Source organism: Heterodontus francisci, unplaced genomic scaffold (assembly GCF_036365525.1).
Source record: "Heterodontus francisci isolate sHetFra1 unplaced genomic scaffold, sHetFra1.hap1 HAP1_SCAFFOLD_2311, whole genome shotgun sequence".
Lineage (NCBI taxonomy): Eukaryota > Metazoa > Chordata > Chondrichthyes > Heterodontiformes > Heterodontidae > Heterodontus > Heterodontus francisci.
The window spans coordinates 1-15,269 of NW_027140110.1; the positions used below are offsets into that span (position 1 = coordinate 1).

Below are 15,269 nucleotides of genomic sequence, written 5' to 3' on the forward strand. Positions count from 1 at the left end.
TAACCAGATGGACTAAGGAATGACAGATAGATCTTAATGCAGATATTTCCAGCTTCTGCAGGATTTTGCTTTTATTATAGTATTGTAATGCATGTTGGGACAAAAAACAGCAGTGAAAAGATATCCAACAGCCTTATTGTTCCTGTACTGCTGGTGAGGGGAGGTTGGCTATGGAGGACAGTAGACCATGGTTACATAGTGGAAAAGTGGAGGTCTGGATGTTCTGTTGTTTTACTTGATATCTATGCAGAGCTTTCTCTTGGGATTTTAGAGAGTGGGGAGAGTCTGTGGTCCAGTGAATTGTACATGGGTGAAGAAGGAGAGGGTTGGATGTGCCAAGTTTTTTTTATTTCAATTGAAACAGCAGAAGATAGAACTGATATTAATCACTTTGCCATTATTATCTTTAATAATATATTCTGATTTTTCTTCTCGTAAAACATTGAGCTTCCCAGTGATTTATACCATATTGCCTGACAAAGTGACTATGACGGTGTACCTGGATTTGTGTTTCCTGCTTTTTGATGCAGTGGCTTCTCTCCCATTGCTTTGTCTCTTTTGCTTTGTAGGCAAGCAGGAAAGCAGCTAGAGGGAAAGCTTCATCCAAACACAATCAACGAAGCTCATCCAACGTCTTCTCCATGTTTGAACAGTCCCAAATTCAGGAATTCAAGGAGGTGAGGAGTCCACATACTTAGCTAGAATTCCGGGTCTGCCAGACCCAGTTTCCCTGAATCTTTCTGCTTTGTTTCTTGCTCCTTTCTTGACATCTGCATGTTTACCTCTAATTTGTCCTTAACAAACCAAATAAAACGTTAATACTTGGTACGTGCATTAACATGTGTTAAATTGATTGAGTAATTTTGACTTTAGACAACACAGTATTGGTTCAGACACCTGTTCAACAGCTTTGCCATTTTTTGATCTCAATGAAGTCAGTTAGGAGGTGTTTAATGGGTGTTCAAGCCAATATTGTGCATTTTGCACTCTTGTCTAAAGTTAAAATTACCTTCATTCAGACTTAAAAGGGATTTTGGGAATGTCGTCAAAAATACACTAATATCCGAATGCTAACACACTTTAGTGATACCTTTGAACAAACAGGAGACATGTGCTTTAGCTCAAACACTCAGGCCCTGATTTCAACCCAACCATCTTGCTAAAATTGGGAAAAATCAACTTATTGCTCCATTCCCACTGGAATCTCACCAGCCGTCATTTTAACTCTACAGCTGATTGAAGTTGCAAACATACTACGGCCAGTCAGAAGTGCCACACAGCAGCAAACCTGCTGAGTAAAGCTTAGTCCCATATGGCTTCATGAACTGATTTACATGACCGTAAATCTGTATTTAAAGGTCACTCACCCACAGCCACTCAGGCTATTAGATCTGTGTGCAGATTCTGATCTTCCAGATTGCTTCTTTTGGATTTCATTTCCCTTAACTGCTTTCAGAAGCACTCATTCACCTGGGAGTATTTTTTGCTTCACCTCTTTGGATGGATGAACAGTCGGAGGAAGAGGACCAGGAGTAGCTGCATGAATAACCAGGATAAGCAGCAGCTGGGCCTGTTAAAGACAGGAGGTGAATGGAACTCACCAGCGCACAGGTGTCAAGCTATATTTTCTTAGATATTTCTGAAGCAGTGTTAGAGGAGAGTGCATTTCACCAGGCTGTTGCTGATCTTTCCAGTCTTTTGAGGCAGGACTCACTGTCTCCTGGACTAGGGGCCATGTTCTGCCAGTAGTTGTAAAGGTCACCACCACCATGACCTTTTTTTACCTTTGGCTTCCTCCAGGTTGCTACATAGAACATGGTATAACAGACTCCAGTCACATAGCTATCTGTGCACCAAAAAGTCAAGCCAATGTGAACAGAATGGGCTTCCACTCGATCAATGTTTAACTGCTATGTGATCAGCACAGAAAGGATTTGAATATACTTGGAAATTGGGCGGACAGGTTGCAGATGAGGTTCATATGGAAAAACACAACGAGGGGACAAAAATCCAGGGGCATTCATTATTGCTTAAATGGAAAGAAAATAAAGTGTATGGAAAGTGAAAATGATCTGGGGGTCCGAACTGAGAATAGGTTGAAGCTATCACAACAAGGCTCGGTGGCAATCAGTAAGGCAAATTAGATGTTGGGATGTATTAAAGATCAATATTGAGCTGAAATAGTGAGATAATCCAGCAACTTTAGAAATCATTGGTGCGACTGCACTTAGAGTACAATATACAGTTCTGGTCGTCATTGCACAAAAGGATACTACAGCTATTGGGAGTGATACAGAAGAGAGTAACTAGAATGATTGAGATGATAGAATAACTGGATTACAGGGAGCATTTATGTAAATTGGGCATGTTCTCACTGAAAAAGGGGTTTAGAGCTGATATGATTGTTGTTTTTAGGATTATAAAGGGACTGGATAATGCAGATTTTTAAAGCTGTTTCACCTTGTCCAGCATAGTAGAATCAAAGGACACAGCCTTTGCTATAAAACTGATCTGTGGAAAGTTTGGGTGTAAATTTAACTGCCAAAAATGGATGGATTTGGATTGGGTGGGAAGTTAAATTGTAAAAAATTTCAAACCCAAACCCAGTCTGCCTTGAATTTGTCCACTTCTGATATTAATGGAGATGTGATGGGGCAGGCAACCAACCCCATCTCAGGAGACGTGTCCCTCTTTTAAATATTTTAATGAGGCTGTGTTTATCTCCTTCCTCGCTTTAATGCTAGCCAGCCAGGTTTCCCAGCGGGGACTGCTGGATGGAACAGGCAAGTTCCTTTACAGCACTTCTTGTGAACCAGGAGAAGCAGGAGTGCTTCCTCCAGTCCACTAAGCAAACCTGTTAACCTCCCCAGTGATCAACCCCCCACCCCCTTCCTTGATCCGATGCCCTCCTGATGTCCTCCCTGGCCTGCAATCTCCTCCTCACTCTCTTGCATCTCTTCCATGGGCTTCCCCTCTCCCCAGTTTCTCCAGCCCCTCGCAACCTTTCCTCCTTTTTTTATTTGTTTGTGGGATGTTGGCATCACTGGCTAGGCGAGCATTTATTACTCACCCCTAATTGCCCTTGAGAAGGTTGGGTGAGCTGCCTTCTTGAACTGCTGCAGTCCTTGGGGTGTTTGTACACCAACAGTGCTGTTAGGAAGGGAGTTCCAGGACTTTGACCCTGCAACTGTGAGAGAATGGCGATATAGTTCCAAGTCAGGATGGTGTGTGGCTTGGAGAGGAACTTGCAGGTGGTGGTATTCCCATGCCTCTGCTGCCCTTGTTCTTCTGGGTTGTAAAGTTCGCAGGTTTGGAAGGTGCTGTTGAAGGAGTCTAGGTGAATTGCTGCAGTGCATCTTGTAAATGGTACACACTGCTGCCACTGTGCGTTGGTGGTGAAGGAGTGAATGTTGAAGGTGGTGGATGGGATACCAATCAAGCGAGTTGCTGTGTCCTAGATGGTGTCAAGCTTCTTGAGTGTTGTTGGAGCTGCACCCATCCAGGCAAGTGGAGAGTATTCCATCACACTCCTGACTTGTGCCTTGTTGATAGGCATTGGGGAGACAGGAGGTGAGTTATTCACCATAGAATTCCTAGCCTCTGACCTGCTCTTGTAGCCACAGCATTTAAGTGGCTGATCCAGTTATGGTCATTGGTGACCCCCAGGATGTTGTCAGTTGGGGATCAGCAAGGGTAATGCGATTGAACATCAAGGAAGGGATGGTTAGATTCTCTCTTGTTTCAGATGGTCATTGCCTGGCACTTGTGTGGTACGAATATTACTTGCCACTGAACAGCCCAAGCCTAGATGTTGTTCAGGTCTTGCTGCATAAGGACACGGACTGCTTCAGTATCTGAGGAGTTGCAAATGGTGCTGAATATTATGCAATCATCAGTGAACATTCCCACTTCTGACCTTATGATGGAGGGAAGGTCATTGATGAAGCAGCTGAAGATGTTTGGGCCAAGGACACTCCCCTGAGGAACACCTGCAGTGATGTCCTGGGACTGAATGATTGACCTTCAATAACCACAACTATCTTCCTTTGCGCTAGGTATGACTCCAACCAGCGGATAGTTTTCCCCCTGATTCCCATTGACCTCAGTTTTGCTAAGGCTCCTTGATGCCATACTCGGTCAAATGCTGCCTTGATGTCAAGGGCAGTCACTCTCACTCTCACCTCTTGAGTTCAGCTCTTTTGTCCATGTTTGGACCAAGGCTGTAATGAGGTCAGGAGCTGAGTGGCCCTAGCAGAACCGAAACTGGGTGTCAGTGAGCAAGTTATTATTGGGCAAGTGCCACTTGATAGCACTGTCGACGACACCTTCCATCACTTTGCTGATGATCGAGAGTGGACTGATAGGGCGGTAATTAGCCAGGTTGGATTTGTCCTGATTTTTGTGCACAAGATATACCTGCCAATTTTCCACATTGCCAGATAGATGCCAGTGTTGTAGCTGTACTGGAACAGCTTGGCTAGGGGCTCAGCTAGTTCTGAAGCACGAGTCTTCAGTACTATTGCCGGAATGTTGTCAGGGCCCATAGCCTTTGCAGTATCCAGTGCCTTCAGCTATTTCTTGATATCACATGGAGTGATTCGGATTGGCTGAAGACTGGTATCTGTGATGCTGGGGACCTCAGGAAGAAGCCAAGATGGATCATCCACTCGGCACTTCTGGCTGAAGATGGATGCAAATGCTTCAGCCTTGTTTTTTGCACTGATGTGCTGGGCTCCCCCATTGAGGATGGAGATACTTGTGGAGCTCCCTACTCGTGTTAGTTGTTTAATTGTCCACCACCATTCGCGACTGGATGTGGCAGGACTGCAGAGCTTAGATCTGATCCATTGGTTGTGGGATTGCTTAGCCCTGTCTATTCAATGCTGCTTCTGCTGTTTGGCATGTAAGTAGTCCTGCGTTGGAGCTTCACCAGACTGACGCCTCTTTTTGGGTATGCCTAGTAATGCTCCTAGCATGCCCTCCTACACTCTTCATTGAACCAGGGTTGATCCCCTGGCTTGATGGTGATGGTAGAGTGGGGGATATGCCGGGCCATGAGGTTACAGATGGTGGTTGAGTACAATTCTCCTGCTGCTGATGGCCCACAGTGCCTCATGGCTGCCCAGTTTTGAGTTGCTAGATCTGTTCGGAATCTATCCCAGTTAGCACAGCAGGAGTGCCACACAACATGATGGCTGGTAACCTCAATGTGAAGACCTTCCATGATCTCTCCAGGCCTTCTGCGATCTTCTCTCTGGACATACCCTGTCGATGACCCCAAAGCCCTGCTCTCTCCCTCCCTTCTCTACGCTGCCGACTGTGGCCCAGTCCTGAGGGAAACTCCTCCTTTGGGGTTTCCCAGCCGCTAAACTGGCTGCGGCCCTGCCCCGATCCTGAACACTTCCCTGTAAATATTGGAGCTGTTATTTCAGTCAGCCATAGATAAATCTATGGAACAGACTTGCTAAGGAGACAGTGGAAGTAATTAGTATTGATTTATTCAGATGCAGATTAGTTAAATGTTCAGAAAATAACACTTTGTGATGCAGTATATGAGTAATTTGCGACATGATATGTACTAAGTGTAGCAGTGTAGTCACCTTCAGGTGACCTTGAATCTATGGTTCCCCAAGCTCTTCACCATTGGGGTTTTCCTCATGTCTTGTCTCCGTCTGATGTAGATGAATTGCTGGAGAGTAATTGCTACAATAAGTCAACAACTCCATTACTCGAGTATCATGTGGCTGCCAGGACGCCACATGGAAACCTTCAGCCTCCAGGATTCTCACTCCCATATATTCACTTAGTGCTGGGGCCCATTCCCTCATTTCATGGCCGGGCACCTGCTTCCCGCTGACTTCCTGGTTGTTTTGGTCAGGAGGTTGACAAGCACCATATGGGGGGTGGCAGCAAGCAGTATTGGCTGATTTACTGATTTTAACGGCCAGACCTCATTCGCATGCTGTATGCCAACTTCCCGAACAAAATGGATGCTACGTTTTAGGCCTTCCCGCCCGGTTGGCAGAAAACCCAACCACTGAAAACTGGCCCGGTGTTAAAATCGAGACCACATTTTCTTCTAATGAACAGAGCAAAGGTGAAAGCAAAAGTCAAGAGGATAAAAATTCATAGTGGAAGAGTTTGGACTTCCTGTTTATTCAGCAGGTTAACGATTAAGGTGACTGTATTTGCAGAATAATTATTTTCGGGGGCCCATGCATGCACAAAAGTAACAAACCTCTATGCAATACAGACTGTACTGAGAAGGTAACCCTATGAGTGGTGAAGAACACCAAACTTCATAGGCGATGCTAATGCAACTACTGATTCAACTTCTGTCATGGATTCACAGGCCTTTGGCTGCATTGATCAGAACCGTGATGGGATTATTAGTAAACAGGACTTGAAGGAGACCTTTATGCAGCTGGGTAAGTGAACATGTCTGTCAGTTCTTGTTAGTAATCTTGAGGGATTTGATATCCAGTAGTTTCAGTATCAAAGCATTCACAGAGATCACGTGTGTCCGGGAATCAGATTCGGGAATGAAAAGGCGAGCTTTCGAGCAGGAATATTGGAATTGGCCCATGGTACTCAAATGACTGATGCTAACAGTTATCTGGCCCCTTAGACCAATCAGATTGCTAGAGGAGGCCAGTCAGCCATTAAAAAAATACAGAGAAATGTGCAGATTATATAAGTATTAATCTGTCTGAATGTATTTGTAGGTAAGTTGAATACGAAGGATGAAGAATTGGAGGAGATGCTGAAAGAGGGAAAGGGGCCCATGAACTTCACAGTGTTCCTTAGTCTCTTTGGAGAAAAACTGAGCGGTAAGAGCAAGGCAACAATCTTAAAGCAATTGACATTCACCAACCTTATTTACATCCTAAATGGATCTTAATTCTTAGAACTATCTTCCTCTTATAATACTGGAAGGATTTCTTACTGTTCCTTTTGCATCTGCTTGTATAACAGTGATAGATGTCTTGCTGCCGCTACACCCATATTTGGTAGACGTGGTTGCCTCTGAGTGAGAAGGTCTTGGGTTTGGGTCCCAGTAAAGGGACTGGAGCACAAAATCTAGGCTGACGCTCCAGTGGAGTGCTGAGGGAGTGCTGCACTATCACAGGTGCCATCTTTTGAGTGAAACATTCAACCTAAAGCCTCATCTGCTCTCTCAGATGGACCTAAAAGATGTCAGAGCACTATTTTGAAGAGCGGTGAGTTCTCACCTGTTTGCACAATTTGCCCCTAAAACAGCATCACTAAGACATATTATCCAGTTATTCTCACATAGTTTGTGGGACTTTGCTGTGCACAAATTGGCTGCCACATTTCCTACATTACAACAGTGACTACATTTCGAAAGCACTTCATTGACTGTAAAGTGCTTTGGGATGTCCTGAGGTATGTAAATGCAAGTCCTTCTTGCCTTTTCACCTTCATTGTGACACTGTGCAACTCCAGCTATTCTCACCAGAGCAATAAATTTTCTGTGTATTTTGTCTCTACAGGCACTGATCCAGAAGAAACCATTGTGAATGCCTTCAAGCTGTTTGATCCCCAGGGAACAGGGCATGTCAACAAAGATGAGTGAGTAACAAAGCCATCAAAACCGTGAGGTGAGATCAAATCCACTCGAAAGTCTTGCGTGAGGTTGAGGTTTTAGTGTTTCAGGTGATAGCTTCTTCCTGTGAAATCTGAATCTTCGAAATAGCATGTTAAGCATCAGAGCTTCTTTATACAGGATACTGATAACGTGTCCATAATCCAATCATGGCAGTTGCATATTTTTCTCGAGGTTATGTTCTTAGTTGTCTTCCTTTGAAAAGTTTTCTCACAGCCCCTCCTCTGCTGAAGGCACTGACGCATGTAGGGACAGGGTTCCAGTTGGATTCATGATGACATTTGCCTGTGTAGTGCTTTAGGATGCAAGTGCTTTGGCATATGTTAGCAGTTGGGAACTTAATTTCAGTTAATTCAATAAGTTGGGAATAAAAAGCTCGTATCAGTAATGGTGAACATGTAACTGCTGGATTGTGTTCAAAACCCATTTAGCACACAGACTTAAGTATTTTCCTGAGGGCATGGAAGGTGCTCTTTAATTGCAAGCTCTTTCTCCAATAACTAACAGAGATAAGGGTAAGGCTGATCTGATCTAGTACAGTCAAATTAATTATGGGATTACACGGGATCAGAGGTGAGCTGGCAAGATGGATACAGAACTGGCTCAGTCATAGAAGACAGAGGGTAGCAGTGGAAGGGTGCTTTTCTGAATGGAGGGATGTGACTAGTGGTGTTCCGCAGGGATCAGTGCTGGGACCTTTGCTCTTTGTAGCATATATGAATGATTTGGAGGAAAATGTAGCTGGTCTGATTAGTAAGTTTGCGGACGACACAAAGGTTGATGGAGTTGCGGATAGTGATGAGGATTGTCAGAGGATACAGCAGGATATAGATCGGTTGGAGACTTGGGCGGAGAAATGGCAGATGGAGTTTAATCCGGACAAAGGTGAGGTAATGCATTTTGGAAGGTCTAATGCAGGTGGGAAGTATACAGTAAATGGCAGAACCCTTAGGAGTATTGACAGGCAGAGAGATCTGGGCGTACAGGTCCACAGGTCACTGAAAGTGGCAACGCAGGTGGATAAGGTAGTCAAGAAGGCATACGGCATGCTTGCCTTCATCGGTCAGGGCATAGAGTATAAAAATTGGCAAGTCATGCTGCAGCTGTGCAGAACTTTAGTTAGGCCACACTTAGAATATTGCGTGCAATTCTGGTCGCCACACTACCAGAAGGACGTGGAGGCTTTGGAGAGGGTACAGAGGAGGTTTACCAGGATGTTGCCTGGTCTGGAGGGCATTAGCTATGAGGAGAGGTTGGATAAACTCGGATTATTTTCACTGGAACGACGGAGGTGGAGGGGCGACATGATAGAGGTTTACAAAGTTATGAGCAGCATGGACAGAGTGGATAGTCAGAAGCTTTTTCCCAGGGTGTAAGAGTCAGTTACTAGGGGACATAGGTTTAAGGTGAGAGGGGCAAAGTTTAGAGGGGAATAGCGAGGCAAGTTCTTTACACAGAAGGTGGTGAGTGCCTGGAACTTGCTGCCGGGGGAGGTGGTGGAAGCAGGTACGATAGCGACGTTGAAGAGGCATCTTGACAAATACATGAATAGGATGGGAATAGAAGGATACGGTCCCCGGAAGTGCAGAAGGTTTTAGTTTTGGCAGGCATCAAGATCGGCGCAGGCTTGGAGGGCCGAATGGCCTGTTCCTGTGCTGCACTGTTCTTTGTTACTGAGTCTATACCATCAGGTTGAGTCCATTCATGATTCAATTTGACAAAGACATTAAAATCCTGCTCAGCCTTACCTTAACTGTTTTCTTTTATTGCTTTCATAGATTTAAGAGACTACTGATGACACAGGCCGACAAGTTCAGTGCAGATGAGGTGAGGTTTATATCTCAAAAGACAAATTATGCATTTAAACCTAAAACAGTTCAAGGTCTGAGATTCCTGGCATTCAACAAGCTTTACCAGTTGGACTTGGGTGGAACCAGACTGAACCTAATGGAGTTGTACCTGGGATGGAATTAAATCCTTCAGGGAACAGGGTTGTGTCCAGGGAATATTTACTGTCCATAAGAGGGGGCTACATTCTAGGTGATGCAAATTTTTACTGAGTGTCGTTGCATCCAAGATGATTTGACCCTTCGATGAGTAAAATTGTCTCCTGGGATCACTGACTTCTCTGAATGGAGTTCTATAAACTCTTTGCCTGGGAAACTGACCCTTCACAGAGTGGTGCTCTGTCTGTGGTGACTGACCATTCACCTTGTGGAGGTATGTCCTGGAATACTGGGCGGTGCTTTTCCCAGAAATACTGAACCTTCAATGGGTGGTTCTCTGACTTCAACTTCGGAGTGTTGGGAATTACGAAGTTATTGAAATGGAAAGAGGCAGAGGGAGTGGAGTTGGAAAACACTGAGTTTCTGACTCTAGTGGTTTGATGCGACTGTGATGTATTCATTGGATATTGTCACAGCAAACATAATGGAGTTCAGGGATTGTTTTAAAATTGAAAAAATCCTTTTGTTCTCAAATATTGACAGCTGAGTGTGATCTTGTCAGCTGTCCATCCATCTGTCCCATGCTCACTTCTTTAACAATGTCTCTGTTCCTGTCCCTTTTCTCCCCACAGGTACAGCAGATGTTTGCTGTGACTCCCATTGATGTTGCAGGAAACATTGATTATAAGTCACTCTGTTACATCATCACACATGGAGATGAGAAGGAAGAGGCATAGTTTGAATGCAGTTTGTGTGGGTGACCTCTGTCATCAATGAAAACATCAGAAATAATGACTGTATGATTCAGCAGAAGATAAAACATGACTTCTTAAAATGGACAACTTATCCTTAGATGTCCAGCCTCAGATTGTCATGCTTACTCCACCATTAATCAACATTTTTCTTGCCATTTTGTCCCCTTCCCCTCTAGTACTGAAAATATTGCCACCTCACTGGAATACAGCTTCTTGGAGTCAATATTTCTGTTTTTTTGTCCATGATTCCTGAGTCAGTCTAGATTGTGGGTGCTGACAGGATATTCAGTTACTGAGGAGTGAGCCTGCCTACACACACATGCACACTTCATTAGGTGACACTGGATAGTAATGATGAGCAGGAACCTGGCTGATTTTTCCTTCCCTAACCTTGAACACCGAATATTACTCAGCATGGGTTGCGATCAAAGCTGGAATCTTTCTGCTCCATGTGACTCAATGCTGACTGTGTACCATTGGGCAGGCAGATCTACTTTTTTGATGGTTTAGTTGTGATCAGGCCATTTTGCTTCAGTAACAACTTATACTGAGCAGTTACAGGTTTCTCAGGCTGTCTCTCCACTTTTATAGATTAACAAGTGTGATGTCACTGTAATTCCACTGATTCAGTAATTAAATAAAATCATCTCAACTTCTTCTATTGAGTTAATTTAATTGTCTCCGTGTGTGCAAATACTTTTGTTTGTTTGGTCTTGGGCACCTGATTCTTTACGCCCTGTCGTCCCCAGTCGCAGTGTGTGCACAGTGCTATCTTTATTATGTAGAATGACACAGAATTACAACACGGAAATAGGCTGTTGGCCCAATCAGTCTGCGTTATGGTTTAACCTGTACCTGAGCAGTAGTCCTAATCCCACATAGCCGCCCTGTTGCCATTCCCTTTTATTCCCGTTTCCTATAACCATCTATCTAGCTTAAATGTTGTCATGGTCTGTTACAATCACCAACTCTCGCATTTCACAACTACACATAACCCTCCGCATAAAGCAAGTTCTGCTACTCTGTCCGAAATTGCTGACATTTAATGTTATATTCATGTCCCCTCACCCTAGACCCCCACCCCTCAATCAGTGGAAACAGTCTGTTTCAATCTCCTTTGTTCCATACTAGCATAATTTTAAACACCTCCATCAAATTACCTTACCCAGTTTTTCAAGTCTTTTTGGATTTGTGAATCTGAGCTGTATCCTCTTTATTGCCTCAAATTCCCCCTCTTCCAAAACTGCATAAATACTCCAGCTGTGGTTTTACTTCAGTTTTAGAGATACACTGTTTCATCTTGACTTTTACATTCTTCATTTTTTGCCATTCATCCCAATATTTCATGAGCATTTTTTTGGCCTTCTCCACTTGAGATGCTGTTCTTCAACATTGTGTGAACCCGAACTCCAATTCCTCTACTCTAACCCAGCCTTTCCCCATTCATGGTGTAATTATTCCTTTTTTGTTTCATCAAAATATGTCATCTCGTCTGTGGTGGGGAAGGAGTAGATTATTGGACCTTTTCTCATTCTAATGTTTTCTCATAGTTATGTCCAAATATGTAAAATAACTACTTATGTTTTTTTTTGCTTCAATGAATTCCTATTATATGAATTTTTCAATGATTGTTCTCAATTAAAAATTAATAGTATTCAGTAATATGTGTGGTAGATATATTATGGCTGGAATTTGCCATCACCATGGGTAGGTCGTGACACCCATTCTCATTGTTTTATTCAATTGCTGTGACAATGCTGATGGGTTTTGGTTGTCATACAAGGGCTTTGTACACACAGTAATCATCACTGTTTGCCAATAAAACTCAGGGTTCTGCTCCTAATCAAGTCTGGTTGGTAATCTACGGGACAGAGTTCCTCTCCAAGCTCAATACCACCGCTAGCACTGATGGTAGAGATTGTGGTCTCTGTTTACCATAGGTGGGAACCTCCACAAAAACAGAGCTCCTGCCTGCAGTATGGTAAGGTCACAATCTCTACCATTAATGCTGGTGGCAGTGTTTAAGGGAGAGAGAGTGGCCAAGTCGAGCAGCTATACTCAAGTCAGAGTGGGACTGAGCAGTCAGTGGTGGAGAGAGGGAATTGAGAGCGATGAAGGGGGAGGAAATATATAGCAATGCAGGTGGGAGGTAATGGATGATAATGAAGGCAAGAGCAGAAGTCAGGGATGCTTTGAGCTGGAGGAAGAAGTTAATGGCAGCTTTAATAAGGAATGAAGACAGAGAATGCCGTATGACTGGGGCTGGAAGAAGAGGACCAGTGAGTTTGAAGGAGAGATGAATGCCAGGTTAAATTGAGATGGGGAAGAGAGATTGAGTGCCAAAGTAAACTGGGAGGTTTAGAGAAGTGTATCTTTGTGAAAGGATGGGAGTTGGATGGGCTATTGTGACTTTGTAATCTGGGTCTGGAAGCGGTACCGTGCAGTGGGGTGGTGGAGATTTGGATGTGGGAGAATGACTGTTGAGATAAGTTAGTGAAGAGATGATGATCTGGTTTTGCCTGCAAAATTTGCTTGTCCCCTTAAGATTTTCCAGAATCATATTTTTCCTGCCAAGTGAAGGAGTGTCATATATATATATATACTGCTGATATTGCAAAGCCCATTTCATATGTCAGGGCTCTTCTTAAGTTTCAACATTTTAGTGCTTGTGTCAGCCTTCTTAGAAGCTTTAGTCAATTCGACAAGTTTTTTTTCAGTTGGTTTATATGGTTTTGATAGTTATGATCTCTGTTAGTTAATTCGTTAACTTTGGAGATCCCTGCCAGACAACTGCTGATGAGAGAAGAATGGGGAACAGATCTTGCTTCAGCCTCAAATACCACATGATTTTTAAAAAGCTATATTCCAGAGTTACAACTGAGGCAGCAGCATGTGACTGTCTTTCTCTACTTCCACTTCTGCACAGGTCACAACATACACTTAAATGTTTACCCGGCCAATTAATTACTCTATTTTTATTTTAGAATAAAATCCACCAACCAGGTCTCTTTAGCAAACAAAAAAAGTATTAATTTATTATAAAACAAGACTGAATCAATCAAGATGCAAAGCTTTAACAGTTTGAAATGTGACATTAAATATATATTCCCTTCTGAATACCCAACACACACACATCCCGTTTCAAGGAAAAATAAGGATGCTTTGGCCAAAGTACCTGTTGATTCTTGAAGAAAAAGGATAAGATTTGCAATGTTCCAGATGGCATTAGGTCTGGTGCCCGAGTACATGTAGACGGGTCACTGGGATCTTTTCAGAAGCAGTTCAGGAGATGTCAAGAGGAAGTCTTCCAGAAGCTTCTTGGGAGAAATGTGGCATCAGGTGTTATACCTATCACTCATTGGATTTTTTTTTAGGGTTTCCCAGAGAGGAGGAGAAAAGATGAGCTGGGTGTTTCTTTCAGCAGGCCAGAAACCCAACTGACTCAAAACAGTATTTAAAAATGAAACCCACTCTTGAGCACCATAAATCTTGACATGTCACTTCTCACTAAACAACTCTGTTCTCAGAAGGCATCTGTTGTTTACTTAGCTGAAAACATGTGCCATCTAGTAAATGATTTTAAACAGAGCCCTTCCAGTGACCCTTTTAAAAAATGCAGCATCTATGGAATCACATCAGTCCTCCAATGAATCCATCTCCAAAATTCAAAAACATGAGTCCTCAAAAAATATTTAAAAATGGAAGCACTTTCATAACAGTACCTAAATCCACACTCACTGGATGAGAAGAAAAGTCCTTCTCGGACGACTGTCTGTCTCCATCGCTGTCCACTAATATTGATTATAAGCCCACTGACCTGAAACATTAACTCTGCTTTTCTCTCCACAGACGCTGCCAGACCTGCTGAGTATTTCCAGCACTTACTGTTTTCATTTCTGGTTGTTTTTACAGATCCTGAGGATGCGACTTCACTGTCATGCTGAACATAAGAAGGTGTGGAGGAGAGCCAGATTCACTGGGTATTCAGGGGTAGTTTTAATTCCCCCTTGATCACATACTCTTCATTTACTCAATTGAATGCATCAGGAAACAAAGACATGAGATAGCAATAATAAAGTTTTCGTTTATATCGTGCTTTTAACATATTAAAATACAGTGGCGCAGTGGTTAGCACCGCAGCCTCACAGCTCCAGGGACCCGGGTTCAATTCTGTGTACTGCCTGTGCGGAGTTTGCAAGTTCTCCCTGTGACCGCGTGGGTTTTCGCCGGGTGCTCCGGTTTCCTCCCACCACCAAAGACTTGCAGGTGATAGGTAAATTGGCCATTGTAAAATTGCCCCTAGTGTAAGTAGGTGGTCGGGGATTTGAGGGGATTACTGTAGGGTTAGTATAAATGGGTGGTTCTTGGTCGGCACAGACTCGGTGGGCCGAAGGGCCTGTTTCAGTGCTGTTTCTCTAAATAAAAAAATGTTCCAAAATGCTTCACAGGGTGTTAGAAAACAAAGGTTGACACCAATTGACAAATGACCACAAGATTCATCAAACTTGCAGATTTTGGAGCGAGAAAAGGGTGGAAAGGTTTAGGGAGGGAATGCCAGAGCTTCAGCCCTTGGAAACTGTGGATGGACCAACGAAATGGAAGACGCACGAGGTCAGAGTTGGAGAAACGCAGGTATCTCCGAGCGATGTCAGCCTGGAGACGGTGACAGAAACCTCGGAAGAGGCGAACCCCTGGAGGCATTTGAAAGGAAAGATGAAAGTTGGAAAATTGAGTCGTTTCCAGCCGGGGAGATTTTGGGGGGAAAAAAGGTCAGGGAATAGAAACGTATACAACGGAGGAGCAATTCCTTTGCCCAAGACGGACAACCTTTAAATTTGCCCCGCCCACGAATCGCTGCTATTTTGCGCCCCGCAACAAGATGGCAGCCGTATGGTCTTCCCACCCCCCCCCCCCCCAGGCTGAGGCGGCGGTTGGTGACGT

The 15,269-nt window shown here is 43.8% G+C and overlaps 1 protein-coding gene across 1 annotated transcript; it reads left to right on the forward strand.

Moving 5' to 3' along the window:
* Positions 1–626: 626 nt before the first annotated feature.
* Positions 627–10,310, forward strand: LOC137358804 (myosin regulatory light chain 2, atrial isoform-like). Its single transcript, XM_068025051.1, has 6 exons — positions 627–677; positions 6,353–6,428; positions 6,726–6,830; positions 7,515–7,593; positions 9,406–9,454; positions 10,206–10,310. Exons 1-6 carry the CDS (start codon positions 642–644, stop codon positions 10,308–10,310), a joined length of 450 nt encoding a protein of 149 aa, XP_067881152.1. The 5' UTR covers positions 627–641.
* Positions 10,311–15,269: the final 4,959 nt, after the last annotated feature.